General features: G+C 55.1%; 1 protein-coding gene across 2 annotated transcripts in view; it reads left to right on the forward strand.

Moving 5' to 3' along the window:
- MLXIP (MLX interacting protein) overlaps positions 1-26,533 on the forward strand; it is a 67,362-nt gene extending 40,829 nt beyond the window's left edge. Inside the window, exons 2-17 of one of the 2 annotated variants that reach the window (XM_054441799.2) lie at positions 6,406-6,512; positions 7,059-7,144; positions 8,311-8,400; positions 8,762-8,803; positions 9,115-9,286; positions 10,017-10,106; positions 11,455-11,546; positions 12,507-13,149; positions 14,382-14,503; positions 14,647-14,824; positions 16,616-16,737; positions 17,338-17,442; positions 17,571-17,698; positions 17,972-18,095; positions 20,110-20,239; positions 20,848-26,533. In XM_054441799.2, coding sequence (XP_054297774.1) covers positions 6,406-6,512; positions 7,059-7,144; positions 8,311-8,400; positions 8,762-8,803; positions 9,115-9,286; positions 10,017-10,106; positions 11,455-11,546; positions 12,507-13,149; positions 14,382-14,503; positions 14,647-14,824; positions 16,616-16,737; positions 17,338-17,442; positions 17,571-17,698; positions 17,972-18,095; positions 20,110-20,239; positions 20,848-20,969 — 2,353 coding nt within the window. In that variant the 3' untranslated portion in view covers positions 20,970-26,533. The remainder of the gene's footprint in view (positions 1-6,405; positions 6,513-7,058; positions 7,145-8,310; positions 8,401-8,761; positions 8,804-9,114; positions 9,287-10,016; positions 10,107-11,454; positions 11,547-12,506; positions 13,150-14,381; positions 14,504-14,646; positions 14,825-16,615; positions 16,738-17,337; positions 17,443-17,570; positions 17,699-17,971; positions 18,096-20,109; positions 20,240-20,847) is intronic. The other variant, XM_054441800.2, reaches the window with a different exon arrangement.
- The last annotated feature ends 808 nt before the right edge of the window (positions 26,534-27,341 follow it).

The raw sequence follows: 27,341 nt of genomic DNA on the forward strand, positions 1-27,341 counted from the left end.
ACTGACCTTCCACCTCCACCCCCTCTTCAGGAGCAGGGGAAGGAGGGAATGACCCCAGCCCAGGTTCTCCTTCAGCACTCACTGTACCTGTCCTGCAGCACTCACTGTGAGATGCCCCACTCTACCTATCTGTCAGGGAGTAGGGAGGAAGCCAGGGATGTTTTGCTAAGGGGTGTCCCTCTAAGAAGCACCAGGAATGGCGAAGAAACGTTGCCCCATGACAAACAAATATGGTTGAATGAACAAATGAATGGGCTCTACCACTGTTCTGAGACCTATAACGACAGCCCCAGAGCCCTCTGCATGCTTGCTTTTTTTTTTTTTTTTTTTTTTTGAGACAGTGTCTCTCTCTCACTCTGTTGCCAGGCTGGAATGCAGTGGTGCCATCTTGGCTCACTGCAACCTCCGCCTCCCAGTTTCAAGCGATTCCCCTGCCTCAGCCTCCCAAGTAGGTGGGACTGCAGACGCGTGCCACCATGCCCAGCTAATTTTTGTATTTTTAGTAGAGATGGAGTTTCACCATGTTGGCCAGGATGGTCTTGATCTCTTGACCCCATGATCCGCCTGCCTCGGCCTCCCAAAGTGCTGGGATTACAGGCACGAGCCACTGCTCCCGGCCTTTTCTTTTTTTTTTTTTAAATTGAGACAGAGTCTTGCTCTGTTGCCCAGGCTGGAGTACAGCAGCGAGGTCTGAGCCTCCTGAGTAGCTGGGATTACAGGCACGTGCCACCATGCCTGGCTAATCTTTGTATTTTTAGTAGAGACAGGATTTCACCGTGTTGGCCAGGCTGGGCTCGTGACCCTCCTGACCCTCGTGATCTGCCCACCTCGGCCTCCCAAAGTGCTGAGATTACAGGTGTGAGCCACTGCGCCCGGCCTCTGGCTGCTTTCTTTTGGAGAGAATGGTCTGAGCAGGAGTCAGGAGTTCATCCCAGCCGGAACCAACAGAATTAGGGACCTCTGACCTGGCCATGCCTGGCCTGCCCTCTCTGCCTGCCCCTGTTGTTACTTCCAGCTTGGTCTGTGCAAGGCTTGCAATTTAATTTCCTTCCATTCCACAGCAGTCTCTTGCCAGACCTCTGAGGAATTCATAGTTTGCTAGTTTCATCCAAGAAAAGTTTTGAGAGAGACTTTTGTTGTACTGTGAATTTCCTGTCTCATGTCAAGAACCTGCCTTCTAGGAAGGGCAGCCGTGGCAGGGTGGTGTAAAGATTGTTCTTCATGGAAAATTTAGCATTCATTTAATAACTGCATATTTAAAACACCTCCCACGTGCCAGGCCCTGTGCTGGCGACCCTAGGCAATGGCCTTCCCACAGAGGGGGAGGAGAGGGCTAGCGAATGAGTGAGTGCAGTCGGCCTTCTCTGTTCTGATGGGCAGATGGCAGGGGCGCGTTCAGGAGGTGGAGGCCGGAGGAGGATTGCGTGTCTTGGGGGAAGCCAGTGGTCTTGCAGAAATGGTCAGAACATGTTTCTGGTCTGCTTTAAAGAAGGAATGGGGCATAATCCAAGTTAGACTAAGAGGTAGCCCAGTCACCTTTGTCTGGAAGATGTTGAGCTGGCAGTGTGAGTTAGGGGAGCAGAAGTCCCCCCAGTCGCAGATGCTTTCTGGTGGTGCTGCCCTGGGGGCTCTGCAGGGAGGGCTGCCCTCCACTGCTGCAGGCTCCCTTGTGGGCTTTTTTAAAAAAAATTTTAGATAGGGTCTCTCTCTGTCACCCAGGCTGAGGTGCAGTGGCACCATGATAGCTCACTGCACCCTCCCAACTCCTGGGCTCCAGGGATCCTCCCACTTCAGCCTTCCAAGTAGCCAGGACCACAGGCACAGGCTACCACTCCCTGCTACTTTTTTTCTTTTTTTTTTTTTTTGGGACTGAGTCTTGCTCTGTCATCCAGGCTGGAGTGCAGTGATGCGATCTCGGCTACTGTACTCTCCGCCTCCCGGGTTCATGCCATTCTCTGGCCTCAGCCTCCCAAGTAGCTGGGACTACAGGTGCCCACCACGACGCCCGGCTAATTTTTTTTGTATTTTTAGTAGAGACGGGGTTTCACCGTGTTAGCCAGGATGGTCTCAATCTTTTGCGTGATACACCCGCCTCGGCCTCCCAAAGTGGTGGGATTACAGGCGTGAGCTACTGTGTCTGGCCTTCTTTTTTTTTTTTTTTTTTTTTTTTTAAGAGACGAGGTCTTGTTATATTGCCCAGGCTGGTCTGGAACTCCTGAGCTCAAGTGATCCTCCCGCCTCAGCCCTCCAAAGTGCTGGGATTACAGGCGTGAGCCACTGTACCTGGCCCATTGTGGGACTTTTACAGCAGCTTTTCCTGAGTACCCTGTGAAGAAGGGTCCCCGTGGATGTCTGCATAGGAAATGTCCCCGCTCCTCTCCTTGAAGATTGACGGCGCACAGCCTAACAGCCCTGCCAGGCCCATCAGGAGAGAAATCTACACGAGCCTGCCCAGGGTTTCTGGGCATGAGTCGTCCAGGGCGTCCCTTCCTTTGTGACACCTGAAGCATTCATTGCCACCTTGCCACCTTCTGAGGCATCACAGAACTTAACGCGTTGCCTCCTCAGATCTTGACTTGAAATTGCCATGGGGGCGGGCTGGGGATGCGGGCGGGCTGGGGATGCGGGCGGTCGACACTTTCCGGCCCGCCGTGGCTGGTTTGTTTGGATTTTGAGTTGGACGCCCTTCTTTGTGTTTGTTGAGCGCCACCTGTTGGTCATAGAGATATTACCGAAACTCGGGGTGGAGGGGTGATCCCAGTTGGGAGTTCTGGTCTCTGTGTTGCTGCTGGACTGTGTTTGACGTAAACACCAAAGAAAAGGGAAACATTTCAGCTCACGGAGAGGAAGAAGAGGGGACCCTCAAACTAAACTTTGAGGTTTCTAGTCTGTAAGGCTAAATTTCCCTGCGTCTTGCCACTCCCCTCATCGTGTGTGATTAAAGCTGTTGGTATGACACCCTCTGCCCTCCAGCTTTGTCTGCTGCTACCCCCTGCCTTCAGACTCCCGTTTTTGGTTGGTTGTTTTTGTTTGTTTGTTTTCTGAGATAGGGTCTTGCTCTTTCATTTAGGCTGGAGTGCATTGGTGCCGCCATGGCTCACTGCAACGTCAAACACCTGGGCTCAAGCGACCTTCCTGCCTCAGTCTCCTCAGTAGCTGGGACTACAGACGTGCGCCACCATGCCCAGTTCACACATTGAGGGCTTTTCACTGCCTCGATCAGGCTGAGTTCTGCTCACTGGGGCCACCACAGGCCAGGCAGAAGGAACTGTGTGGGCTTCGTCGAGCTGGCTTTCCCTATCTACTAGGCCTTTGCTTAAACGCCACTTCTTCCAGAAAGCCTCCCCTCGCTGCTCTGGCCAGGTTGGTTATCCACCTTGTGCCCACAGCCATCTGCCCTTCAGGATGCTGAGCGTGGAGGCATGATGTGTGCTCCCACCCAGGGCGTGCTGCATGAGGGGAACCTCCCCGCCTCAGCCGCCCCCGCCTCAGCCATCCCCCACCTCAGCCGCCCCCCCCGCCCTCAGCTGTCCCCCTTCTCAGCTGTCCCCCTCCTCAGCCGTCCCCCGCCTCAGCCGTCCCCCGCCCTCAGTCCTCGGCTCTTCACAGTGCAGAGCAGGTGAGGCTTCTGCAGCTACGCAATCCCACCCTCAGGGCTGGCCTGGCACTCGGAGCTGACGTCTGCCCAGGTCTCTGTTCCTGGTGTTGGCAGAGGGCACCGGTGTCACCTTTTCCACCTGTGGAGAAAGAGGAACCACATGGCAATGTGGCAAACAAGAGAAAGGACTTCAGGGCGGGGGTTGTTAAAAACATCATGCCCTTCAATATATGTACCTACTATGTACTCACAAAAATCAAAACTAATTTTTTTATTTTAATTATGCCTTTTGCCAGGCACGGTGGTGCATGCCTGTAATCCCAGCACTTTTGGAGGCTGAGGTGGGAGGATCACTTGAGGTCAGGAGTTCAAAACCATCCTGACCAACATGGTGAAACCCTGTCTCTACTAAAAATACAAAAATTAGGCCGGGCTTCGTGGCTCACGCCTGTAATCCCAGCACTTTGGGAGGCCGAGGCAGGCAGATCAACTGAGGTCGGGAGTTCCAGACCAGCCTGATCAACATGATGAAATCCTGTCTCTGCTAAAAATAGAAAATTAGCTGGGTGTGGTGGCGCATGCCTGTAATCCCAGCTATACGGGAGGCTGAGGCAGGAGAATCACTTGAACCCGGGAGGCAGAGGTTGCCGTGAGCTGAGGTCGCGCCATTGCACTCCAGCCTGGGCAACAAGAGCGAAACTCTGTCTCCAAAAACAAACAAAAATTTGGCTGATGTGGTGGTGGGCACCTGTAGTCCCAGCTACTTGGTTGGCTGAGGCGGAAGAATCGCTTGAAGCCAGGAGGCGGAAGTTGCAGTGAGCCAAGATCTCGCCACTGCACTCCAGCCTGGGCAACAGAGCGAGACTCCATCTCAAAAAAAAAAAAAAAAAAAAAAATTATGCCTTTCAGTAATAACTTAACTCTAGATCATTGAGATTGTTATTAATATCTTTGTGTTTGCTTTAGGGTTTACCAGTTGTGTGTGTGTGTCTAAGCATGTATGTGTGTGTGTATTTTACTGTACACAAATGTGCTTTAATTTAGTCCTTATTAACACACTCTGGAGGAGGAGGCGTCATTCTGATTTTACCCAGGGCACTGTTGTGGTAGACAGCAGGTACGCCATGACACAGCGGTGGCTGTCTGATGCCGTAGCTGCCTGCTGTACCACCGGTGAGGCCAGGCCATCAACATGGAGGTGGGTTAGATGAGCCTTTGAACTGGGGAGAGAAGGAAGGAAGAAGGCGTGTGACTACTCTGAGTCCCTGATCTGTCGCGCAGAGGCTGCTGCTGTCTGCGTGTCTCTTGTGTGCTGAGGGGATGCACTGTGACATTTTTCTGGGGGAGTCATAACCTTCTGGCCTGTATTGCCCAAAGCCTGGGCTCCTTGGGGATTTGGGTGGGGATAGGCACAAGGGTCCTGCCAGGGGCACAGCCAGGACATCTGCCTTCCAGGGCAGGTTCCAGGTTCACAGAATGTTTATTGCTCAGGCGCTTCCTGTGAAGACTGCAGCTATTGTTGGCAAATCTCGGCTTGCCACGTGGCCTTTCTGAGTGGGACTGGAGAAGGGGCAGGGCTGTGGCCTGTGGTCAGATCAAACCTCCACAGCTGCACTGTGATATGGACCAGAAATAGTGCCTTGCCCATCTCAAGCCATCTGAAAAAGAGAAACCCTATGCGGGCTGCCCAGAGATGGCTCCGGGCCTAGCACTTGGAAAACTGAGCTGCCCAAGACAGCTGTGCCACCAGGGAGGCTGGGTTTACAAGTGCTCTGGACTTATTTAATGAAGAATTGTTAATTGAGCCCCTACTATGTGCCAAGCCACCTAACGTTCCTCCCTAGAGGAGCTGCAGTGTCAACAGGCAAAGCTGCATGTGTGCAGACACTGCTACATAAGAGCTCCCGTGAGACCGTCCCAGAGTGGAAGAGAGCAGAGGGACCCTGAAGGAATCGGCAGCAGCCTGGGAGAGGCCAGGCCAGCTCAGAGGAGATGGTGTCGGGGGCAGCATCTTGAAGGATTAGGAGGTGGCTGAGTGGAGGGCCATCAAGAGTGAGGACCATGTCAGAGGCTCTGGGAGGCAGAATAGGCCCTGCCCTGCAGGCGCTCAGGCCAGTGGGATGCTCGGGGACTTGGATTGTGAATGCCTCATGGGGGCTGGTGGCAAAGCAGGCAGGCCACGACCAGGTCACAGGAGCCTGGTTTTCACTCTGTGGTCAACAGATTTCTTTTAATTTTTAGTTATGGAAAATTTGTAGGATATGCCAAAGTAGACGGAATAATGTAGTGAACCCCACATGCTGCCACCGCACACACCAGTTGCTGTGTGACCCATGACTGTCCTTGGTCTGCCCCTCTCTGGAAACAAGAATGACTTTGAATCCAGGAAGGGAGGCTGGTCAAATGCGAATAACAATGAACAGCCCAAATGCAACCTTTGCTCCTCCTGGAGGGCACTCACTGCATGCCCAGTGCTCAGTTTGTGAGTCTGGTTTATGGAATCCTCCTAGCAGCCCTCTGCAGAGGTGTTTGGGTTAAAGTCCCTTCAACAGATATTGGTGGGTGGCTCCAAGGCTGCAGAAGCCCTGCAGCCAGTCCTACCCTCCGCACCCTGATAGCATCCCCGCCACGCCCTGCCCTGTGTGGCTCTGAAGAAATCCCCCAGTGACCTGAATTCCATGGAGCCCAGTGTATGGCTGGGAGTGGATCAGTCAAGAGTTTGGTCCTGGAATGATTGGGTGGCACTTTGTAATTTCACTTCAATTTCAGAGTAACCACTGAGTCCCCCGCTTTGCCTTGCCTTTCAGTGGGAAGTTGGTGTCTCCAAAATGGAAGAATTTCAAGGGCCTGAAGCTACAGTGGAGAGACAAGATCCGGCTCAATAATGCCATCTGGCGGGCCTGGTACATGCAGTGTAAGTGCTGCCTAGCCTGGGCGCCGGTGGTGGTCAGAGCTCCACGGCTTGGAGGCCTGGGCACCCAGGGACCAGAGTCTGCTCCTGGAACCTGGTGTTTCTAACAGAAGTTCAGTCTGTGCAGACAGGAAACCCAAGCCAAGTCCTAGGGGAGTGGACATTTACTGGCCATCAGACCCAGCAGAGGGGTGGCATCTGAAGAGTCAGGGAGCAGGTCTAGGAAGACTCGGGCACGGGCCTTCTCTCTCCAGCCCAAGTGTCATGGACCCGGCAGCTTCTCCGGGAGATGAGTGTGCTAGGGCAGGCTTGTGTTGGGCTGGCCTTTCTCTGAGAAGCCACACTGCCTCTCTGACTGAGGTGTTATTGACAGATTCCTCTCCTTTCACCTGGACTCCTTTATTCCCCTGAAATCTCCTTTTCCTAGGGAAGGAGAAGGAAAGGGTACCTGGGAATGTGGTCCGCCCTGGGGGAGGGGTGCGGCAGACAGGCTGGGGCTCCCTCAGGGGTCCGGATCATGGTGCTAACTCTCACCCTCTCTCTGCTCAGATCTGGAGAAGCGCAAGAATCCTGTGTGCCACTTTGTGACACCCCTGGACGGCTCTGTGGACGTAGACGAGCACCGCCGGCCGGAGGTACTTGGCAGTGACCAAGGGTGGCTGAGAGTGGAAACATACCAGCACCTCACCAGGAGTGGCTCACCGCGGGCTGGTCCTGCAGGAGAGGCTGCCGAGGGGAGTGCAGGGCCTGCCCTGCGCCATCCATGGCCTGGGGGCCAGGCCTGGGAGCTGGTGGCCTCTGGCAACCCCAGGCTACAGAGCCTCCCCCTTCTCAGAGGGACTGGTCCAGGGACTGAGGGGGTTAATATCTTTCTGTTAATTTTTAAAGTGTGTGTCTATGTGTGATTATACATGCACAGGAAGTGTCTAGAGGAATATACAGAAGTGTCTTTATTAAGAGACTTCAGGAACCTCTGGGGAGTAGGATTAGGGCTGCCAGATGAGGGGGAGATGCTTTCTTCACTGCATACTCTTCTGTGTTGCTTTAATTTTGTCTAGGCATGTCTCACTGTTAACGATAAAGGGGGAATTTAGAAGGTAAGCTAATGAAAGACAGTTTTGAGACAGGTATAATCTGGTATTAGACAGTATCAAGGGATATCATTTTGTTGGGTATGGCAATATTGTAATCAGTTCTTTTTAACAGAAAAGCATCTTCGCTATCGACACACACAAAGTGTTTGTAGGTGAGGTGATTTGGGCCTTGAGATCAGAAAGTGAGGCAGCCCCAGGCATTGGGGCTCCTTATCTCTGGAGCTCGAAGGCTGTCATGCAGGGCATCCACACTGGCATCACGCGAAGGTTGGATGAGTGGCCCCTGGAGGGCACATTCCACCTGAAACTTCCTGGAATTGGCTGTTCATTTTTGCCCTTTGAATGTGGCAGAGGCTGCGGGGAAGGAGCATTTATGGGGGGGCTTGGGAATAGCTGCAGCGTTCCCCTGCTTCTTCCTCTGCTGGAGCATTCTGCTCTCACCCCATCCTCCTGGACAGAGCCTCAGGACCGTGCCCCCAGGGCCTTTGGCTACCTTAGGTCTTGAAATGACAGTGCATTGTTAGCTAGAGTGTCTGCTGTAGCATGGAAGAAGTGGGACGTACTTTCTGAGTGATGTGGTAGCCACCGTGGGGTTTCCCGCTGGATTGCCTGAGGCCTGATTGTAGTGCCGGATACTCGGTATACCAGTTGAGCTTTGCTAATCAAGCAGAGCCCCCTCTTCACTCTGCCCTCTGTCCCTGTCCTAGGCTATCACCACGGAAGGGAAGTACTGGAAGAGCCGCATCGAGATTGTGATCCGGGAGTATCACAAGTGGAGAACCTACTTCAAGAAAAGGGTATCTGGCTGGAGAGTTCAGGCAGCCCGCCTAGGGAGGGAGTGGGCAGAGTCCCTGGTTCAGGGCCCTGGCCGAGGTGGTAGGCTCCACAGCCGCCCCACCTGGACGTGGAGCATCAAGCAATAAATCTGGGGCCCAGCGTGCCAGACTAGCCCAGGCGATGGCCTGCCTCGGTCAGGTCGTCTTTGCTGTCAGTTTCCCCATCTGTGCACTGGGTGGGAGTCTCCTTTGTGCAGGCATCGGCCTGGGGATGGTGTGAGCAGGACCCCTACCTGCCTCCCTGAGAGTTCTATATATTCTAGAGCCTTTGGGCCCTCCTAGGGCCATTGGTGACCGCCGTGTCCTGTCCCTTTGCCCACAGCTACAGCAGCACAAGGATGAGGACCTCTCCAGCCTGGTCCAGGTGGGTGAGCCTGGGAGCTCTGAGGACCTCCACTTTGACATAAGACAGCAGGGACTTCGGTGGCCCACCGGGAAGCCCTGCAAAAGGTGGCAGGCCATGGGCCCTCCCTGGAGTCTCAGGAATGGCTCAAGAAGCAGTCCAGCTCTCTCTCCTGGGTGGGCTGGAGGGAGCCGCTCTCCAAATGCCTCCACCCTGCTGCCTCACTTCCACGGAGCAGCCCTGTGACGAATTTCCCCACGTGACAGGCGTGGGAATTCTTCGTCCCACTGTTACTCTTTGGTGCTTCCTCCCCTGTGTTGGTGTTGTGTTAGGACGATGACATGCTGTATTGGCACAAGCACGGGGATGGATGGAAGACCCCCGTCCCCATGGAGGAGGATCCCCTGCTGGACACAGACATGCTCATGTCGGAATTCAGCGACACCCTCTTCTCCACGCTTTCTTCACACCAGCCGGTGGCCTGGCCCAATCCCCGGGAAATAGGTAACCCAAACCAGGGCCTTGGGCTTTGAACAGCCAGCCACTTCCTTCTCTGCCAGGCCCCCTCTGGGTCAGGGTTCTTTCAGGGCCATCTCTGAGCTGCTGCATGTCACGGTTGGGGACAGGCAGTAAGGAAGGGAAGGATGGCCGGCCTCATTTGACATCCAGGCCGCACGTACCGAGTGGGTGGGGTCTGCAGAGTGGGCCTACTGGGCAGCTGCCATTCCCGTAGTGCCGTGGTGGGAAGACAGCAGCAGGGTCTAGTCTGAGTCATTGGCACATTTCGGATACCGTTCCCTTCACGGGGTACATGTGCCGTGCCTAAGCCGAGGCGGCCGGGCCATGGCTCATGCTAAAGAAAATCAGAAGCACTCCCGGGTGTGACCGCTCACCTTGGTGGCATTCAGTCTTCCAGTGAACCTCTCAGGGAAGAGCCCAAAGATTGAAAATTAGAACAGTGTTGGGGGAGGTCTCTGTTCTCTGTTGAGCTCTTTACAGCTTCCTGGAGTGTCCATTCCCTGATATCAATTTTACCTTCCTGGCAAAAACTTACTTTCCTGCCTTTTGAGGGTGCAGAATGGCCATGAACCCTGAGAAGGTAGAAATCCCAGCCAGCTCCTTGGAAGACTCTGGGATGTGAGCAGGGCCAGGAAGGTCTGTTCCAGGCCTTTTTTACGTTCCTGCAACATTGTCTGAGAAGACAAAATGGTTCCTCTCTCTGTGATTCTTGCAGCACATCTGGGAAATGCAGACATGATCCAGCCAGGACTGATTCCTTTGCAGCCTAACCTGGACTTCATGGACACCTTTGAGCCTTTCCAGGGTGAGGACCAGAGGCAGAGAGAGCATGGCTGCCTGCATCTCCCCCAGCCCAGCACAGAGCAGATCGCTGCCTTCCTTTAAAAGGCGAGACTTGGTAGAATGGGCAAGGGGGCGAGCACAGAATTTTTTTTAAACTGAACTGTTTTTTGTAGTAACTGCAAGGTCTGGGAAGTTTTTCTGGGACATTGTTCAGCAAGGAAATTGGCTCTGGATTTAGCCGTGACTGTAAGCAGTTCTCCCTCGAAGCAGCAGAGGGCACCAATGACACAGCCAGCTCTCTGCCAAGGCCCTGCAGTTAGATGGGTCCTTGAGCACCTGCCATTGTGAGAGCAGCAGAAACGCCAGGCCTGGGAGTGTTTCAGAGCCCAGGATAGTTGCCAACATGTGTGGTTCCAACCAGAGCCCCCTTTCTACAGAAAAAAAGATGTCTCTGAGGGTAATACCCTCTGGCCATGGCATCCCCCTGGGCCATGTGGGGTTTAGGGGTTTAGTCCTTGATTTGTTTGAGTCTTTTTTTTTTTTTTTTTTTTTAAGAGACAGGGTCTTGCACTGTCACCCAGGCTAGAGTGCAGTGGCTCCATCATGGTTCACTGCAGCCCTGAACTCCTGGGCTCAAGTGATCCTCCCACCTCAGCCTCCTGAGTACCTGGGACTACAGGCACACACCACCACACCCAGTTCATTTCTTCATTTTGTTGTAAGACGGGGGTCTCCTATGTTGCCCAGGCGATCCTCCTGCCTCTGCTTCCCAAAGTGCTGGGATTACAGGTGTAAGCCATCACACCCAGCCTGTTTTAGTCTTTGTTATTTGGAGACAGAGCCTTGCTCTGTAGCCCAGGCTGGAGTGCAGTGGCACGAACACAGCTCACTGCACCCTCAACCTCCTTCCTGGACTTAAGCGATCCTTCCACCTCAGCCTCCTGTGTAGTTGGGACCACTGGTGGCACCAACCAGGCATGGTGGTTGTGGTTGGCACCTTTTTTTTTTTTTTTTTTTTCCGAGACGGGAGTCTCGCTCTGTCATCAGGCTGGAGTACAGTGGTGCGATCTTAGCGCACTGCAACCCCTGCCTCCTGGGTTCAAGCCATTCTCCTGCCTCAGCCTCCTGAGTAGCTGGGACTACAGGCATGTGCCACTACACCCAGCTAATTTTTATATTTGTAGTAGAGTTGGGGTTTCACCATATTGGCCAGGATGGTCTTGATCTCTTGACCTCATGATCTGCCCACCTCGGCCTCCCAAAGTGCTGGGATTACAGGCATGAGCCACCGTGCCTGGCCCTGTTTGAGTCTTGATTCCAGCAAATGCTGGGCACACTGAGCTCAGAAGACCCCTGTTGTTGTTTTTCAGACCTCTTCTCTTCTAGCCGCTCCATTTTTGGCTCCATGCTACCTGCATCTGCCTCAGCACCTGTACCAGATCCCAACAACCCACCTGCACAGGTAGAGGAAGCTGGGGGATGGGTGGGGGAAGGGGCTGGCAGGCACAGGGCTGCTCATCAAAGGTTTGCTGCCAGAGCAAGGCTAATGGCATAGCCACACAGTCACCAGCAAGGCGCCAAGCAGTGCTAGACCAGCACTAATGTGCAGAGGCACGATTCCATCCCTCTTTACAGCATCCTTCAGCACCCATGGGGTGGGAGACTTGGTCCAGGTATGCTCCTGCCTGAGTGCCAGGTAACCTATGTGCAGCTAGCTCTGCTACGACTGATTAACACAGAATTAGCTAGACAGAGAAGAAAAACATGGATTACTAATAAAAATAACTTCTGTATATTTCTTTCACGTTTTACTAAGCAATCCAAAAAGTTGCTTACAAGTGCTTGGGCTACAGAGCTGAGTGAGGTACCATTCTTTGTCCTTACGGAGCCCTCATGCTTATGTCCATGACCAGTTAGACACTGGTAACCTGGCACCATCTTCAAACGGGCTCTGGGAAAAATTTCTACTGTAGAGACTGGGATCTGAACCATTGGTTCCTCGTAGCTTTTCTTATTTATGAAGAGGTGGCCTGATGACCAGTTGACACGTGAAATCATCCTCGGGGAGCCCCGAGCAGCTGCAATCCAGGCTGCCTCTGCTCAGTAATAGAAGATGACAGAGACTTTGGGGAGACTCTGCTGGACTCCAGAAACAAGATATTCCCAGGCTGCTAGCCAGCTGTGTGAGGGCCGTTGCCTTATCTGAGCTCTGAGTTATTTAATTTTTAATGGAAACAAGACCCCCGCAGACATGCAGGGGAACACAAATCCCTATCAGATCAGCAGCCATGGGCGTGGAGATGTGGCCTTTGTCCCTCTGTCCCGGCGCCCGGCCTGTGTAGTTGAACTTGGCAGTGTGCAGCGCTAGAAAGGAATTGTCTGACCCCAGCATTGCTTCCTGGCTCCTCTCTTCCTTTTTCAGGAGAGCATCCTGCCGACCACAGCCCTCCCCACCGTGAGCCTTCCTGACAGCCTCATCGCGCCCCCTACCGCCCCATCCCTGGCTCACGTGGATGGGCAGGGCTGTGAACACACCTCCCGGACTGAGGACCCGTTTATCCAGCCCACGGACTTCGGTCCCTCAGAGCCGCCACTGAGTGTCCCGCAACCCTTCCTCCCCGTCTTCACCATGCCCCTGCTGTCTCCCAGCCCCGCCCCACCGCCCATCTCCCCGGTGTTACCGTTAGTTCCTCCTCCTGCCACTGCCCTGAACCCCCCAGCTCCACCCACCTTCCATCAGCCACAGAAGTTTGCTGGAGTCAACAAAGCGCCGTCTGTCATCACCCACACGGCCTCTGCCACCCTCACCCACGACGCCTCTGCCACCACCTTCAGCCAGAGTCAGGGCCTTGTGATCACCACCCATCACCCTGCCCCGTCAGCGGCCCCTTGTGGGCTGGCATTGTCTCCTGTCACCCGGCCTCCCCAGCCACGGTTAACTTTTGTGCACCCCAAACCTGTATCCTTGACTGGGGGCAGGCCTAAGCAGCCCCACAAAATAGTGCCTGCTCCCACCAAGCCAGAGCCCGTGTCCTTGGTGTTGAAGAATGCCTGCATCGCCCCAGGTGAGCCAGGCGGGGGGACTCAGTGCGGGGCTCCCCCCGACCCAGAGGGATGTTTTCCCATCCCAAAGGCTTTCAAACTTGTGACCGCCACCGCCACCCTGGTGTGCACGTGCCTGCGCACACACACACACTTAAATGAAACAAAAGTGTCGTGAAATAATACATGGCCATGATCTAGTCCGTTTTCTCTGCTCTATCTTTTTTGTTTTTTTGTTTGGTTTTTTTTTGAGACAGAGTCTCTGTCACCCAGGCTGGAGTGCAGTGGCGTAATCTCGGCTCACTGCAACCTCCCCCTCCCGGGTTCAAGCGATTCTCCTGCCTCAGCCTCCCGAGTAGTTGGGATTACAGGTGTGCGCCACCATACTCGGCTAATTTTTGTTTGTTTGTTTGTTTGTTTTTTGAGACGGAGTCTCACTCTGTCGCCCAGCTGGAGTGCAGTGGTGTGATCTCGGCTCACTGCAACCTCCGCCTCCGGGGTTCAAGTGATTCTCCTGCCTCAGCCTCCCGAGTTAGCTGGGATTACAGGCACCCATCACTACACCCAGCTAATTTTTTGTATTTGTAGTAGAGATGGGGTTTCACCATGTTGGCCAGGCTGGTCTCGAACTCCTGATCTCAGGCGATCTGCCCACCTTGGCCTCCCAAAGTGCTGGGATTACAGGTGTGAGCCCCCGCACCTAGTCTCTATTCTCTATCTTTTTTTTTTTTTTTTTTTTGAGATGGAGTTTCACTGTTGTTGCCCAGGCTGGAGTGAGATGACGCGATCTTGGCTCACTGCAACCTCTGCCTCCCGGGTTCAAGTGATTCTCCTGCCTCATCCTCCTGAGTAGCTGAGATTACAGGCATGCGCCACCACACCTGGCTAATTTTGTATTTTCAGTAGAGATGGGGTTTCACCACGTTGGCCAGGCTGGTCTCGAACTCCTGACCTCAGGTGATCCACCTGCCTCGGCCTCCCAAGATGCTGGGATTACAGGTGTGAGCCATTGCACCCAGCTTAAAGTTAGTCACAACCTACAGTGTGAAAACACGTGGTCCTGGCCATCTCTTTCCTGGGTCTATAGCATGTCTCCTTCAAGAAGTCACACAAGTTTTAGGTGCCTTGGTGGCTTTGTCTTCCTGTCCCCTGGGGTTGAGAACAAGCTGTCTCACTGGCAGAGAGGCAGCCTCTGCAGGGTGGGCCAGGCCCTGTGGCCCAGGGCTGCACCTGAACATCCTCCTTATCCTGGCAGCTGCCTTTTCAGGCCAACCACAAGCGGTGATCATGACGTCAGGGCCTCTGAAGAGAGAAGGGATGTTGGCCTCCACCGTGTCCCAGTCCAACATGGTCATTGCGCCTGCTGCCATCGCCAGGGTGAGGAGGGCCCTGGGCAGACCCGCAGTGTCCTTCTCACCCCGGAGCACCCTGATCTTGAGCGGCCCTCACCTGAGACTACTGGTGTGCTTCCCTGCTGTATATCAGCGGTCGGGGGTGACCTCTCTCCCATGTCACTGCAGGCTCCTGGGGTCCCGGAGTTCCACAGCAGCATCCTGGTGACAGATCTCGGCCATGGCACGAGCAGCCCGCCTGCCCCCGTCTCCCGGCTCTTTCCAAGCACAGCGCAAGACCCCCTGGGGAAGGGCGAGCAGGTCCCACTGCATGGGGGCAGCCCCCAGGTCACTGTCACAGGGCCCAGTGAGTGTTCACTCGGCGGGATGGTTGGGACATCACAAGGGAAGTAACTGGGCCTGCCGTAGATCATGGGGGGTGCTTGCTGGGTCCCCAGGACGGAGCCTGGGCTTAGGACACACAGTGAGGTCTTGTAGGCCTGCTGATAACACAGTCTGGGAACACGCTCTGTGGGTGGCAGGATGAACTGTGGTGGCACTGGCAGGGCAAAAATTAGTGGGCATGTGGCAGTGTAGGTGACCTGTGTGCTCGGGGAGTCCCTGCTGACTGCCCATGAAGGCCTGGTACTGAGCTGCTGTTCTTACCCAGAGAAGGGATTGAGGAACCCTGGGGTTCCTGTCTCTGGGAACATCAGCCTGGGGTTGCTGTGGCCACAGAAGCCATCCAGCCTCATCTGGGCACCAACGTGGCCTTCCCCAGCAGGTCTCAGCACTACAGGTCTGTGGCCCATGTCCACTCTTGGGCCATCCAGGGGCGAGATAGTCAGAGCAGGACTGATTTTGCCCAGGGACATCTGAGGAGCCAACAGGCCAGATCAGGGACAAATGATTTGCCCGAGGCTATGCTGCTGGTAGAGGGTGTAGGCAGATGGGGCCCCTTCCCTCAAATGCCTGCCATACCAGGAAGGGAAATGGAAATGGCCTCTTTTCTTAAATAAATGCATGGTGTAGGCCGGGCGCAGTGGCTCATGCCTGTACACCCAGCACTTTGGGAGGCTAAGGCAGGTGGATCACTTGAGGTCAGGAGTTCGAGACCAGCCCAGCCAACGTGGTGAAACCTTGTCGCTATCAAAAAATACAAAAAAAAAAAAAAAAAAGCCGGGCTTAGTGGCATGCACCTGTAGTCCCAGCTACTCAGGAGACAGAGATGGGAGAATCACTTGAACCCAGGAGGTGGAGGTTGAAGTGAGCTGAGATCGAGTCACTGCACTCCAGCCTGGGTGACAGAGCGAGACTCCATCTCAAACAAACAAACAAAAGCATGGTGTAGCTGCTCTTGGAACTCTGTGAGCAAACAGTTGTCTCCCTCTTCCCTCAGGAAGACACGAGTGAGGGAGGGTCTCTAACTTAGTGGGCTCAGCCAGCAGGGGCCTTTTCCAAGGACAGGCTTTGGAGAGTAAGGACTCTTCAGTCCGGAAAGACAGAAACAAGAGAGATGGGAGTCAGGCCCCTCAAATAATCGAGGGAGAGGTTAGGGCCAACCATCGCCTTGGTCTCCGGAGTCTCAGAACACAGAACTTAGAGCCTGCTGCACAGCCTCACGGGGAGTTTGGGGAAAATAATCCAGCAGAGAGGAAAGGAAGCGGAGGCATTTGTTACAGTAAAGCGGAATGGGCCGAGAAGGCCAAGTCCACCTGGGACTGAGCACGGTCACTCACTCCTCTAATCCCAGCACTTTGGGAGGCTGAGGCAGGTGGATCGCTTGAGCCCAGGACCTAGACAATATAGTGAGACCTTGACTCTATAAAAAATGTTTTTTAATTAAAAAATATAATAATAATAAAGAGCCCACCTGCGAAATATCTCCTAAAGTGACACCAGTGACTGGAACACGTCATACAGGGTTGCTCCATCGTGTTCTGTGTGGGTTAAGGGTGTTTTTGTTGTTGTTATTAATTTAAAATTTTCAGGGAGTGAATAAGAAAAATCTAAGGAAGCATGTGTGTGCAGTTTAAAGAACCAAGTGCAATACGTGGCTAGCAGCGAGCACCTCATAACCCTGCAGAGACCCCAGGCTGCCTCCTGGTGGCGTTGAGGGGCCAGGGCTCCGCCCCTCAGAGGAGTCTGTTCTTACCAGGTCGGGACTGCCCAAACTCAGGGCAGGCCTCTCCGTGTGCATCAGAGCAGAGCCCCAGTCCTCAGTCTCCCCAGAACAACTGCTCAGGGAAATCCGACCCCAAAAATGTGGCTGCACTAAAGGTACCGCATGTCTCCTCTTGGTTCCCTTGGGAGGAGGGGAGAGGAGTGCAGGACATCAAGGATCTGTCTCTGTCTGGAACGGAGACCTCAGACCCAGCCAGAGCTGCCCAGGCAGGGGTGGATCAGAAATGGACTTCTCCTTGCCCCATGCCACGAACCAGCCCTGTGGGGATGGTGGGCCCGCTGGAGGCTTTTGGGTGGGCCCCAAGCCTGGGAGCCAACGCTGAGTCCACGTAGTGTGCAGGTACTGCCCAGGCTGCCCGCATCAGTTGCAGGAGGGATATGGCCACCACCAGAGCTGTGCTGGGGGGAGGAGGCAGGGCTGGGTGGGGAAGGCGGAGCTTGCAGCACCTGGGATGCACCGGTTCAGCCCCGCGGTTCCCAGCCCTGGCTGTGCACCATTCTGCAGAGCAGGTTTTCTATGGTTCCCAGTCTTGTCCCCCCCGGCTCCTCATTGGAGCCTTCAGCTTCTCGTCGTGCCCTCCTCCTACGTAGCTCTCTAGCCCTGGCCCTTGGGCACCCAGGATCAGCGTAGGGGGTGAGGAGGGGTGGACAGCGTGCCTGCAATGTGCCTGTCTCAGTGACCAGTGGGTTCTCCAGCAGAACCGGCAGATGAAGCACATCTCAGCTGAGCAGAAAAGGCGCTTCAACATCAAGATGTGCTTCGACATGCTCAACAGCCTCATCTCCAACAATTCCAAGCTGGTGAGTTGCCAAGAGCATGGGCCGTGGCAGGGCAGGGGAGCTGGCAGGACGTGCTCCCTGCGTGGTCATTGCTGGTGGCAGGCCTGCTGGCTGTGGGTGCCGCCTCCAGCCACCTGCCCCTTCTGCAGACCAGTCACGCCATCACACTGCAGAAGACCGTGGAGTACATCACCAAGCTGCAGCAGGAGAGGGGCCAGATGCAGGAGGAGGCCCGGCGGCTGCGGGAGGAGATCGAGGAGCTCAATGCCACCATCATGTGAGCTTCTGGGCCTTGGGGCTCCAACCAGGCACCCCATCCCGACACAGGGCCTGCCTCAGAGGTGGTGGGACCCTGTGGCCTCATCACTGGTCGACGCCTCTTTGCTGCAGTAGTTCTGCTCTTTGTTACCCTCCTTCCACAGACCTCTCTTCTCTGTGCCTGGCTGTGGCCCGGCACTGGGCCAGCCCTGCCCATCTTTTGTCCCAGGGTCCTTATTGGCCACTGTGGCCACTGGCTGCTCCACAGCTCCCACGGCTCCTGTCATTTCAGCTCCTGCCAGCAGCTGCTCCCTGCCACAGGAGTCCCCGTTACCCGGCGCCAGTTTGATCACATGAAAGACATGTTTGACGAATACGTGAAAAGCCGGACCTTGCAGAATTGGAAGTTCTGGATTGTATCTTTGGGTTTTCTTTTTGCTCTTCCCGGCCCTCAGCCAATGCACTGAAGCCACAGACTGTGGCACTGTAGTTACTTTAGAAAGACTCTTTAAATGCTTGTCACCAAGCTCCTCACGACAGGCAGTGCTAGCGTCTGTCTCGGGAGAGAGTGGTCCGGCCTGGCCTGCTGTGTGGGCTGGAGCTGCTGATGCGGCTTCAGGGTGCTTTGCAGGAAGGGCTGGGGAGGTAGAACGGTGGGCTTCGCTTTCTAGGTCCTTAAGAAATCAGGACAACCCTAGAGCCACTTGCAGAAAGTGCAGGGGAAGGAGGCATGGTTCCACACAGCCTGGCAGCCAGCTTGGTCCTCGAAGCCACAGGGAGGGTGAGTGCCACCCCTGCTGTGACAGGCGGAAACCAGGACTCCCTCCACTGAGTGGTAGAGCCCAATTTGAAGCCTAATGGAGCATGTCCACCTCTGGGGGCTCTCGTGCCAAGGCCACCTTGCACTCAGCCTTCCAGGTGGCAGCACGGCTCTCACGGGGAGTGGTTCCTGCCTGGTCACTCCCCACCCTGCCACCGCTCTGCCTCTGAGTAAACGGTCGGCACATGTGTTGGGCTGACCGTGGCATTGGGGCAAGGGTCTGACAGTCAGAGGTGACGGTTGTGCGGGAGGAGAGAATCCCAGCTGCAGCTATCGGGCAGGGCAGGGCACAGCACGTGTGTGTGCTGGAAGGGGCAGGGTGTTTTTGTTTGTTTCTTTTTTCCCCCTGAGACAGGGTCTCACTTTGTCACCCAGGCTGGAGTGCAAAGATGCAATCACGGTTCACTGCAGTCTCCACCTTCGCAGACTCAAGTGATCCTCCTGCCTCAGCCTCCTGAGTAGCTGGAACTACAGGCTCATGCCACCACGCCCGGCTAATTTTTGTATTTTTAATGGAGATGGGGTTTCACCATTTTGGCCAGGCTGGCCTCAAACTCCTGACCTCAAGTGATCCCCCTGCCTTGGCCTCCCAAAGTGCTGGGATTACAGGCGTGAGCCACCGTGCCCGGCCATAAGAGGCAGTTTTTAATTGAAGAGATGACAGGCACCAGCTCTGATTCCCCTGTGTTGCTGTTTTACTGCCTGCCCTGGTCCTGATCCCTGTCATTAATAGAGCTGGGTGGCGTCTGGAATGAATCGGAGCTTCTTTGATGAAATGGCACACTCCCCATCATCAGGCCGAGGTGGGGGAACTGTGAGTGCCATCCTGATCAAAGTCCGAGAGGAAACATGCCTCAGGCCTTCACTAAGATGGTCTAGGAGACTGGCATGCACTTTTGCATTTAACACAGAAGGCAAACGCCACTTTCAGGCAGATGGCTCCTGCCTTTATTTATTTATTTATTTTGAGAACAGAGTCTTGCTCTGTCACCCAGGCTGGAGTGCGGTGGTGCAATCTCGGCTCACTGCAGCCTCCGCCTCCCGGATTCAAGCGATTCTCCTGCCTCAGCCTCCCAAGTAGCTGGGATTATAGGCACCCACCACCACGCCCAGCTAATTTTTGTATTATTAGTAGAGATGGGGTTTCACCATGTTGGCCAGGCTGGTCTCAAACTCCTGACCTCAAGTGATTCACCCACCTCAGCCTCCCAAAATGCTGGGATTACAGACGTGAGCCACCGCACTTGGCTGGCTTCTGCCTTTCCACCTGCTCTGTGCCTTTGATGTTCCTGGCACTGTATGTAAGAACCATTTTAATTGCGTGTTTGTGCTAGGACCTGTTCCAGACTAGAGACCTTCTGTGTCCCTGTCCCCTGCCTGCTCGGTGCTCGAGCGGCCCTGTTGTCCAGGTACAGTTAGAGCAGAGTGTTTTCATGAAGTGGAAGACACACCTTGCCTAGAGATCTCTCCCCCTTTTTCCTAGTGATCCATTCTCTGTGGGCAGGTACTTTCCAGCCCCAGGGGAAGGGAGTACGCCAGCCCAGCCACCTTCGGGTCTGCAGTCCCCAGCCCCTCTCCGTGCTTGCCTTTTCTTTAACCACACACTGCAGTTCAGCATCATCATCAAGCCGCTGTTTGAGTCGTTCAAGGGCATGGTGTCCACCAGCAGCCTGGAGGAGCTGCACCGGACGGCGCTGTCCTGGCTGGACCAGCACTGCTCCCTGCCCATCCTCAGGCCGAGTGAGTGGGGCGGCGCCAGGGTGGGGGCTTCCTGCTAGTCCTGAAGGGAGGACAGCCCCAGGCTAAGGACAGTATTAGCCAGACTCCACTGCAGGCAGCCAGGCGGGGCCGGGGCAGGGGAAAGTGCTGTCCAGGAGGCCCTCAGTCAGGAGCACCCAGTGGGGCCAGGAGGCTCCTGCCCTTGTGTGTCTCCCAGCTTGTTCAGACCCAGCTTGCATGGATCGAGTGCCCACTATTTGCCAGGCCCTGTATCAGGTGCCTTCAGGTGTGTTTTCTTGTTTAATTCTTATAATAACAAGCAAAGATGATCCCATATGTTAAGGTTATAGAAGCTTAATATCAGAACAGCTGGCAGCCCCACGGCACCAGGAACAGCATAGGATGCTCCACCTACGGCAGCTCCTGCTGGATTTGGGGAGGCTTCTGGAGGCAGAGGGGTGAGTGCCCAGGTCTCAGCGTAGGCCCCCGGCACTCCTTCCTGCAGTCCAGCACGGCTGCTGCTTGCCCCGTGCCTGAGCATTCCCACGTGGGTTGTAGGTACGAAGCCAAGTATGCGGTGTGTGGTGGGTCTGTGTCACTGCCTTTGTCTGACCCTTTCTGTCTTGCAGTGGTATTGAGCACGCTGCGGCAGCTGAGCACCTCCACCTCCATCCTCACAGACCCGGCACAGCTGCCGGAGCAGGCGTCCAAGGCTGTCACCAGGATCGGCAAGAGATTGGGAGAGTCCTAGCTGTTTAGCTGGCACGTGGTCGCATGAGATGCCAGGAGACCCTTCCCTGCCCATGGAGAGTAGGCTGCGCCCCCCAGCCCTTCCCGACGCTCAGCCTCGGGGCCTCTCTCCAACTCTGCCGGCCCACCGTGGTGTCGGGAGGCCATGCTCAGGTCTGAAGCAGGTTTGGGGCCTGCTGACAGCAATAGCCCGCCTTCGGGAACCCCTTGCTGTGAACTCTCTCACTCAGTGACCTCAGTCACCTCCTCTGCCCTCGGGGCAGCCCACACAAAAGGGAAGTGCTGGCCGCGCTGGTCCTGCCCTGCTGGTGGCCTGCCGGGCCCGGCGCCGGTGAGTGGAATCGACGGGATGAGGGTGACAGGGTCTGCTCCTGTCCTGAGGCCCAGCCTTGTCCCTCCTGCCACGTCCTGTCCACATGCATGCCTCTGCCTGATGCCCTGCTCCACTCTCTGGTCTGCCCGTGGGGCAGTTGGAAGGCGTCTTTCTTTGTCCCCTCAGCTCTGACAGCGCCCGGCCCTTGTGGATGGACTTGGGCTTCTATTCAGGCTTATGCATGGGAGGCTGCCAGGGGGAAGTGCCTTCTTCAGAGGCCCTCCAGGACACATGTGTGCAGAAACGGTAGATGTGGGACACACAGGACCAGAATGGAAGCGTGTGATGCACGGTGGCTGCTCTGGCTGAGAGGCCCTGCTGGGCATGTTTCATCTGTCCCCTTTTAGCTCCACCTGACATTGCAGGATCCACGGGGACTCAGCCCAGGGACTTCTCGGATGTCACCTCACAGCTGTGGCCCTTCTGCTGTTCTCCACTTGGCTCCAGCTGCAGCTGTTGACAGATCAAGCATGTCCTGTGGGAGCCTAGAACCCTGATGTTCTAGTGTCTGAAAGATCAGACTCCACGTCCTGCTGTCAGCCTTGTCATCTTGTCTGATGTCTTTCAGCTGGGAGCCCCAAACCGGGACAGTTCTTGGACCAAAGATGCCCCCACACTCAAAAGTCTGTCCCGTCTTGTGTTTGGAGAAGGAAACAATGTTGGTGGGCAGCACTCTGTGGTGGTCAGCCCTCAGAGCTGTTTCTAGGCATCTCTCAGATCAGACAGCAAAGAATCTACCCAGATCTGGGCTGGGTGGAGGCGTGGCTGGGCTGGGGGCCATTCTGAGCCTGCAGTGAGAGTTTGGCCCAGCCTCAGTCCTTGCCCTTCTCTGGCTACCTCTGCAGGGAGCTGCAGGGGCAAGCACTCTCTCCAGCACTCAGGAAGCCCAGCTGAGGGTACCTCCTCGTGGAAAGAATGCACTTTAAAGCTCTGCTGAGGAGTTCGGAGCCCAAGTTTTCAGGCGACCTCTGCCCTCCCTGCCTCTCCTCGCCCTCCCTCTCTGCCTGCAGGGCCTGGGAAGGGCTTTGAGGGAGCCTGGGAGCTGTGTGAAGAGGGGCACCCCTGGGCTGTCCTCAAAGTTTAGATCCAGTTGGAGGTTCTCCCTGGCTCCTGCAGGCCTGCGGGGATCTCTCCCCACTTCAGGCCACCGGCCAGCTGCCTGCCCTCTTGTCTGTGCTTCAGCCCTGCACAAAAGCAGCTTGGTGACACCACTCAGCCACCCAGAGCGCGTGTTTACAGGCTTTCCAGATCACCTTTCCTGTGGGGTGAACGTAAGATGAGGCGGGGCTGGTCCTTGGAATTTCCCCTGGGAAATGGTAATAGACTCCATCCTTGACCCGGGGATAAGCATGAAGGCATTGTCCCAAAGGCAGAGGCTACCATGGTAGGAATTCCACCAAGGCCAGAAGGGAAAAAGGAAGAACCCACCGTGTCCGGCTGTGCGGGCCCTGGGGAGGGTCGTGAGTGCAGCCCCACTCTACTTCCGTGCCTTTGTAAAACGTGTAGATAACCGCAGTGGTTGGCTGAGCCAAGAACTCTCCTAAATCAGTGGCTTTCTCCCCACCCCTTGCTGGGGAGTCATTTTTTTAAAAATCTGTGGGATATAAAATTGGCCTCCTGCTGCTTCAGCCTACCTCTCCCTCTGCTGACTTAATGTCGTGATTCTGTGTCTTCAGATATTTAAGGCTGTTAGGTTGTGTGAGCCTTGAAGTGTGTGTGTGTGTGTGTATGTGTGTCCCAGCGACTGTCCACTGTCCAGGAGATGCGTGTCTTTGTATTGGAGATATTTCTGTAACTCATTCTCTTGGTGCTCACGATTGCCATGGCCATAGGGCCACAGTGCCGTATCTGCTGCAGACGTGATCGTTTCTTGTTCTAGAGGTTTTCTTGTTTTTGAATCTTGCCTGATGAATCCAGCCAGACCAAGGGGCCTAGATTTGATCTCTGTCCTGGGCTCCTGGGCCAGGTGCAGGGACATCTGAGGCCACTCTGCTGGCCACCTCCAGTGGGTGCTGACCACAGGATGGGCTTTGTTTACACTCATTTTCACCCTGATTCTTGTCCCTGCTTTCATAAAAGAAACTTCAAAATGCTGACGCTTTGGAGAGTAAGAAAATCAATCTTGGCCGGGCACGGTGGCTCCTGCCTGTGATCCCAGCACTTTGGGAGGCTGAAGCTGAAGGATCACTTGAGCTCAGGAGTTGGGACCAACCCTGGCAACATAACAAGACCCTGTCTCTACAAAAAAAAAAAAAAATTTAGCCATGTGTGGCAGTGAGTGTCTGTGGTCCCAGCTACTTGGTCCTGAGGCTGGAGGATTGCTTGAGCCTAGAAGTTGCAGTGAGCTATTATCATGCCACACTGTACTCCAGCCTGGATGACAGAGTGAAACCCTGCCTCTAAATAAAAGAAAATAGAGGCAGACTGTGGTGGCTCACGCCTGTAATCCCAGCACTTTGGGAGGCCAAGGCGGGTGGATCACCTGAGGTCAGGAGTTCACAACCAGCCTGACCAACATGGTGAAACCCTGTCTGTACTAAAAATACAAAACATTAGCCGCGTGTGGTGGTACACTCCTGTAATCCCAGCTACTTGGGAGGCTGAGTCAGGAGAATCACTTGAACCTGGGAGGCGGAGGTTGTAGTGAGCCGAGATTATACCACTGCACTCCAGCCTGGGTGACAGAGCAAAACCCTATCTCAAAAAAGAAAAAAGAAAAAAATAGAAAATCCGAAAAGAAAAACCAGAAGTCCTGCTGGCGTATAAATCCCTGGGCGGGTTTCTGATAAATCGCCCTGTGCTGTCAGCCCCTGTACTGCACTGCTGCCTTCCGTGGTGGGTGGGAGACCCCAGAGCAGGGCAGGCGCCACTGAGGGCCTTTCTTGGAGTCGGCCGGCAGGCCACGCAGCATCCAGCACCCCAGGCGGGCTGGCTAGCCGCCTTCTTAGGACATCTCTACTTTGGAGGATTTTACCGCAGGAAGCAACGGCAGCGCTGGCCATTGGTGCTGATGACAGCATTGGGTCTGGTTGAGGGGAAGGGGCTGAAAAGCGGCAGACCCCCCAGTGCTGCGCATGGTCCCAGAGCCGTCAGCCAGGGGAGTGGGGTCAGTGGTCAGTCAGCCCTCCCGTTTCCTGCCCATGGGCCCTGACCATGCTCCCTTTTCTAGAAGTCAATCCTAGGGTTTCTCTGCTCTGGCTAAGAGGATGTAAATTTGGATTCTTAGAGGGCATGGCACCCCCAGTCCCTGCCCAGATAAAGTAGCACAGTGGCATGCAGCACCTCTGTCTGTTGCTGGGGTCGGGGGGCTCACACATCCACCTCATCTCCGTGCACAGCCGTGACTGGCCCTGCCGGCAGCTGGCGTGCAGGTAAGGGTCTGTCAGAGAGGGGAGCTGCAGCTGAGAACTGGCGAGGCCCCTTCCTCCAAGGCCCTAGCTGGCCCCTGGGTGAACCTGAGGTGGCAGGTTCAGGTTTTCAAGATGGCGAGGTCTCGCTGTCTGCTGGACAGGACGTTATGCTCTCAGAACTCGTGGGAGTGGAGCTGGGGCCTGTCCCGGGCCAGTGGACCCCTGTGTGTGGGGGATTTGGGGTGCTGTGGGCCTGGTTCTGCACTGGCAGATGGACCTTGCTTTGGTCCAGCTCTTTCCTGACCCTGGCTCCGACGTGGGAAGGCTTGGAGGGCCCCTCTCATCACCCCCGTTCACCCTCAGCTGTCCCTTTCCCTTGTCGCCTGGCCCTTGCCTCGCCCGCCTGAGGCCTCCTAGCAGGCAGCCTGGGTGTGAGTTGAGCCTCTCTCTTTTCCCTCTGGTGTGGCCTTTCCCTCAACACCTGCTCCCTGGCCCCAGAGGAACCCACCTGTTTTGGAGCTCAGCTTGGCCCGGCATTTCCTTGGGGAAGGGAAAGGAGGGCTGGACAGCACTGATCCGGGCAGGCAGCGTGTGCAGCAGTGGCCAGCCAGGGTGCCAAAGATGCACGGGGATGTGGTGTGTGGCTCCGGGCCCTCGATATCTCTGCTTTGGAGGATTTTACCTTGTCTGCACACCTGTCAGGGGAGAGGGGACAGCAAGGTGGGAGGTTGAAGAGCTTTGAGGCTCAGCAGCATGTTTGTGGCATTCGGTGGACACCGTGGCCTTGGGCGGCTGGACAGGTTTTTGTGATGTGAGGGACACACATGGGGCACGTGGTAAGCTTGGCAAGGGCTCCAGAAACGCTGACGAAGCATTTTAGGACCCCTACTCCCATGCGTGTACCAGGGCTGGCCTCCAGAGTGGGCGAGGACAGAGCAGCTGTGGGCTTTTCATTCTGAGGTCTTGGCCCCCCTGGCCACCGCATGGGACTCTTTGCTTGTTAGGGCTTGCGAAAATCAACCTTTGAGAAAGAAAAGGGAACTCTTCACGTTGAATGTTGACTTTGTGTGTATGTGTGTGTGGGTGTGTGTGGGTGTGAGTGTGCACGTGTGGGTGTGAGTGTGCACGCGCGCGTGCACTTGCACAAGCTTGCGTGTGCGTGTTTACTTCATGGAATTTTGTTTTGTGAAATTCCCCTCCAATCGTGTCAGAATTTACCTCCATGCCCCAGTCACACTGTTGGTTCTGCGCTCTGAACCTGGGTGTAGCTCATTTGAAGGACTCTCTTCTGCGTTTCCTAACTGTTATTTGGTGGTCTCAAGAGTTAGTTGAGGTTGTGGAGGGTTGGGAGAAACTGAAGTTCTGTACATTTCCATAGAGTTTACATCCTGCAGTTAGAAGGCAGGAAGGGCTCAGCCCGGGCCCCACAGCTCCAGGCCATCCCCCACGGGCCGCCCACAGTGCCCCCGTTTCTCTAGCTGAATCTTTTTCGAACAGCCCAGGAAAGGAAAAGGGATTCGCTTGCTGATTTTGTTCACAGCGGAAGCACCATGTTCTGTTCCTTTTTCAGGTTCAGTTTGTTGTGTAAATGGCGGTTTTTTTCTGGTGTGAGCTTTGGTGATTGTGGCAGGGCTCCTTTGAGGAGACGGTTCCACCTCGTGGTCTGAAGAACAAACCAGAGGAGTCTGGTTTGGCCAGAGGCCCCCTCCGGCCCACGTCACCCTGAGTACACCCCTCTGCTGTCAAGAAGCGCGTTTCCACCAGCTGTATTCAACACTACAATGCATTTTTTAAACTATATTTGCATCCAAGACAATAAAGAAACCTTATTTTTTTTGAAAAGCCTGTGATGTGTGGCCTTAAATACTATCCTGTTGCGCAGTGGAAGAGATGGGAAAATGAAAAGATCTGAGCGTAGCGATGCCCTTGGCTAGCTCACCCCTTCTAACCTTGGGAGGTGTGATCAGCCTGGGATGGAGGCATTTGGGTGGGGAAGAGGCCCAGGGTGGGAGGGCGATTCTGGAGGTGTGTCCAGAAAGTCGGTGCTCCTCTCCTAAAGACAGGCCTCCCCACAAAGGCTGATGAGAAAGGCCCAGTGTGGTGGGTTCTGCCTGTGGCCTCAGCAGGGGCTAGTGAGGCAGGCCACTGCTCCAGGCCGCGCCCAGGTGGACAGAATTCACTGGTGCCCCTATAAACCTCCTGTTTCCTCATCTGGGACTTGGGCAAAGAGCACCAGGCCTGCATGCTTGACAGTTTCACGTGAAATCATGTGTGTCCGAGTGTTCAGTAGCCCATAGAGCTCTGTGCTTAGAGAGTGCAGTCATCAGCACAGCCAGCACTGGCCCAGCTCCGCAAGATCCTCAGTCACAGTGGGAGCCTCCAGGCACTGTGGTTCCTCTGCTCGTTATTGACCCAATACCAGAGATGGGAAAGACTAGAAAGCTGACCAGTAGAAATGTTCCTTTGTTTAAGTGCTGAGAAGGTTGGCTCATCTTCGTTTAATGTAGAAGCTTTTCTCTGTCATTTTCCTGGGCCCCGTACCCACCCATCTGGCTCCCTGTGCCTGGACAGGGTGACCCAGCGAGAAGACCCAGCCCCGCACAGAGCCATGGGGTTGCTTCACCAGATGACTGCCCAGATCTGGATCTCG

This window comes from Pongo pygmaeus, chromosome 10, assembly GCF_028885625.2.
Source record: "Pongo pygmaeus isolate AG05252 chromosome 10, NHGRI_mPonPyg2-v2.0_pri, whole genome shotgun sequence".
Taxonomy (NCBI): Eukaryota; Metazoa; Chordata; class Mammalia; order Primates; family Hominidae; genus Pongo; species Pongo pygmaeus.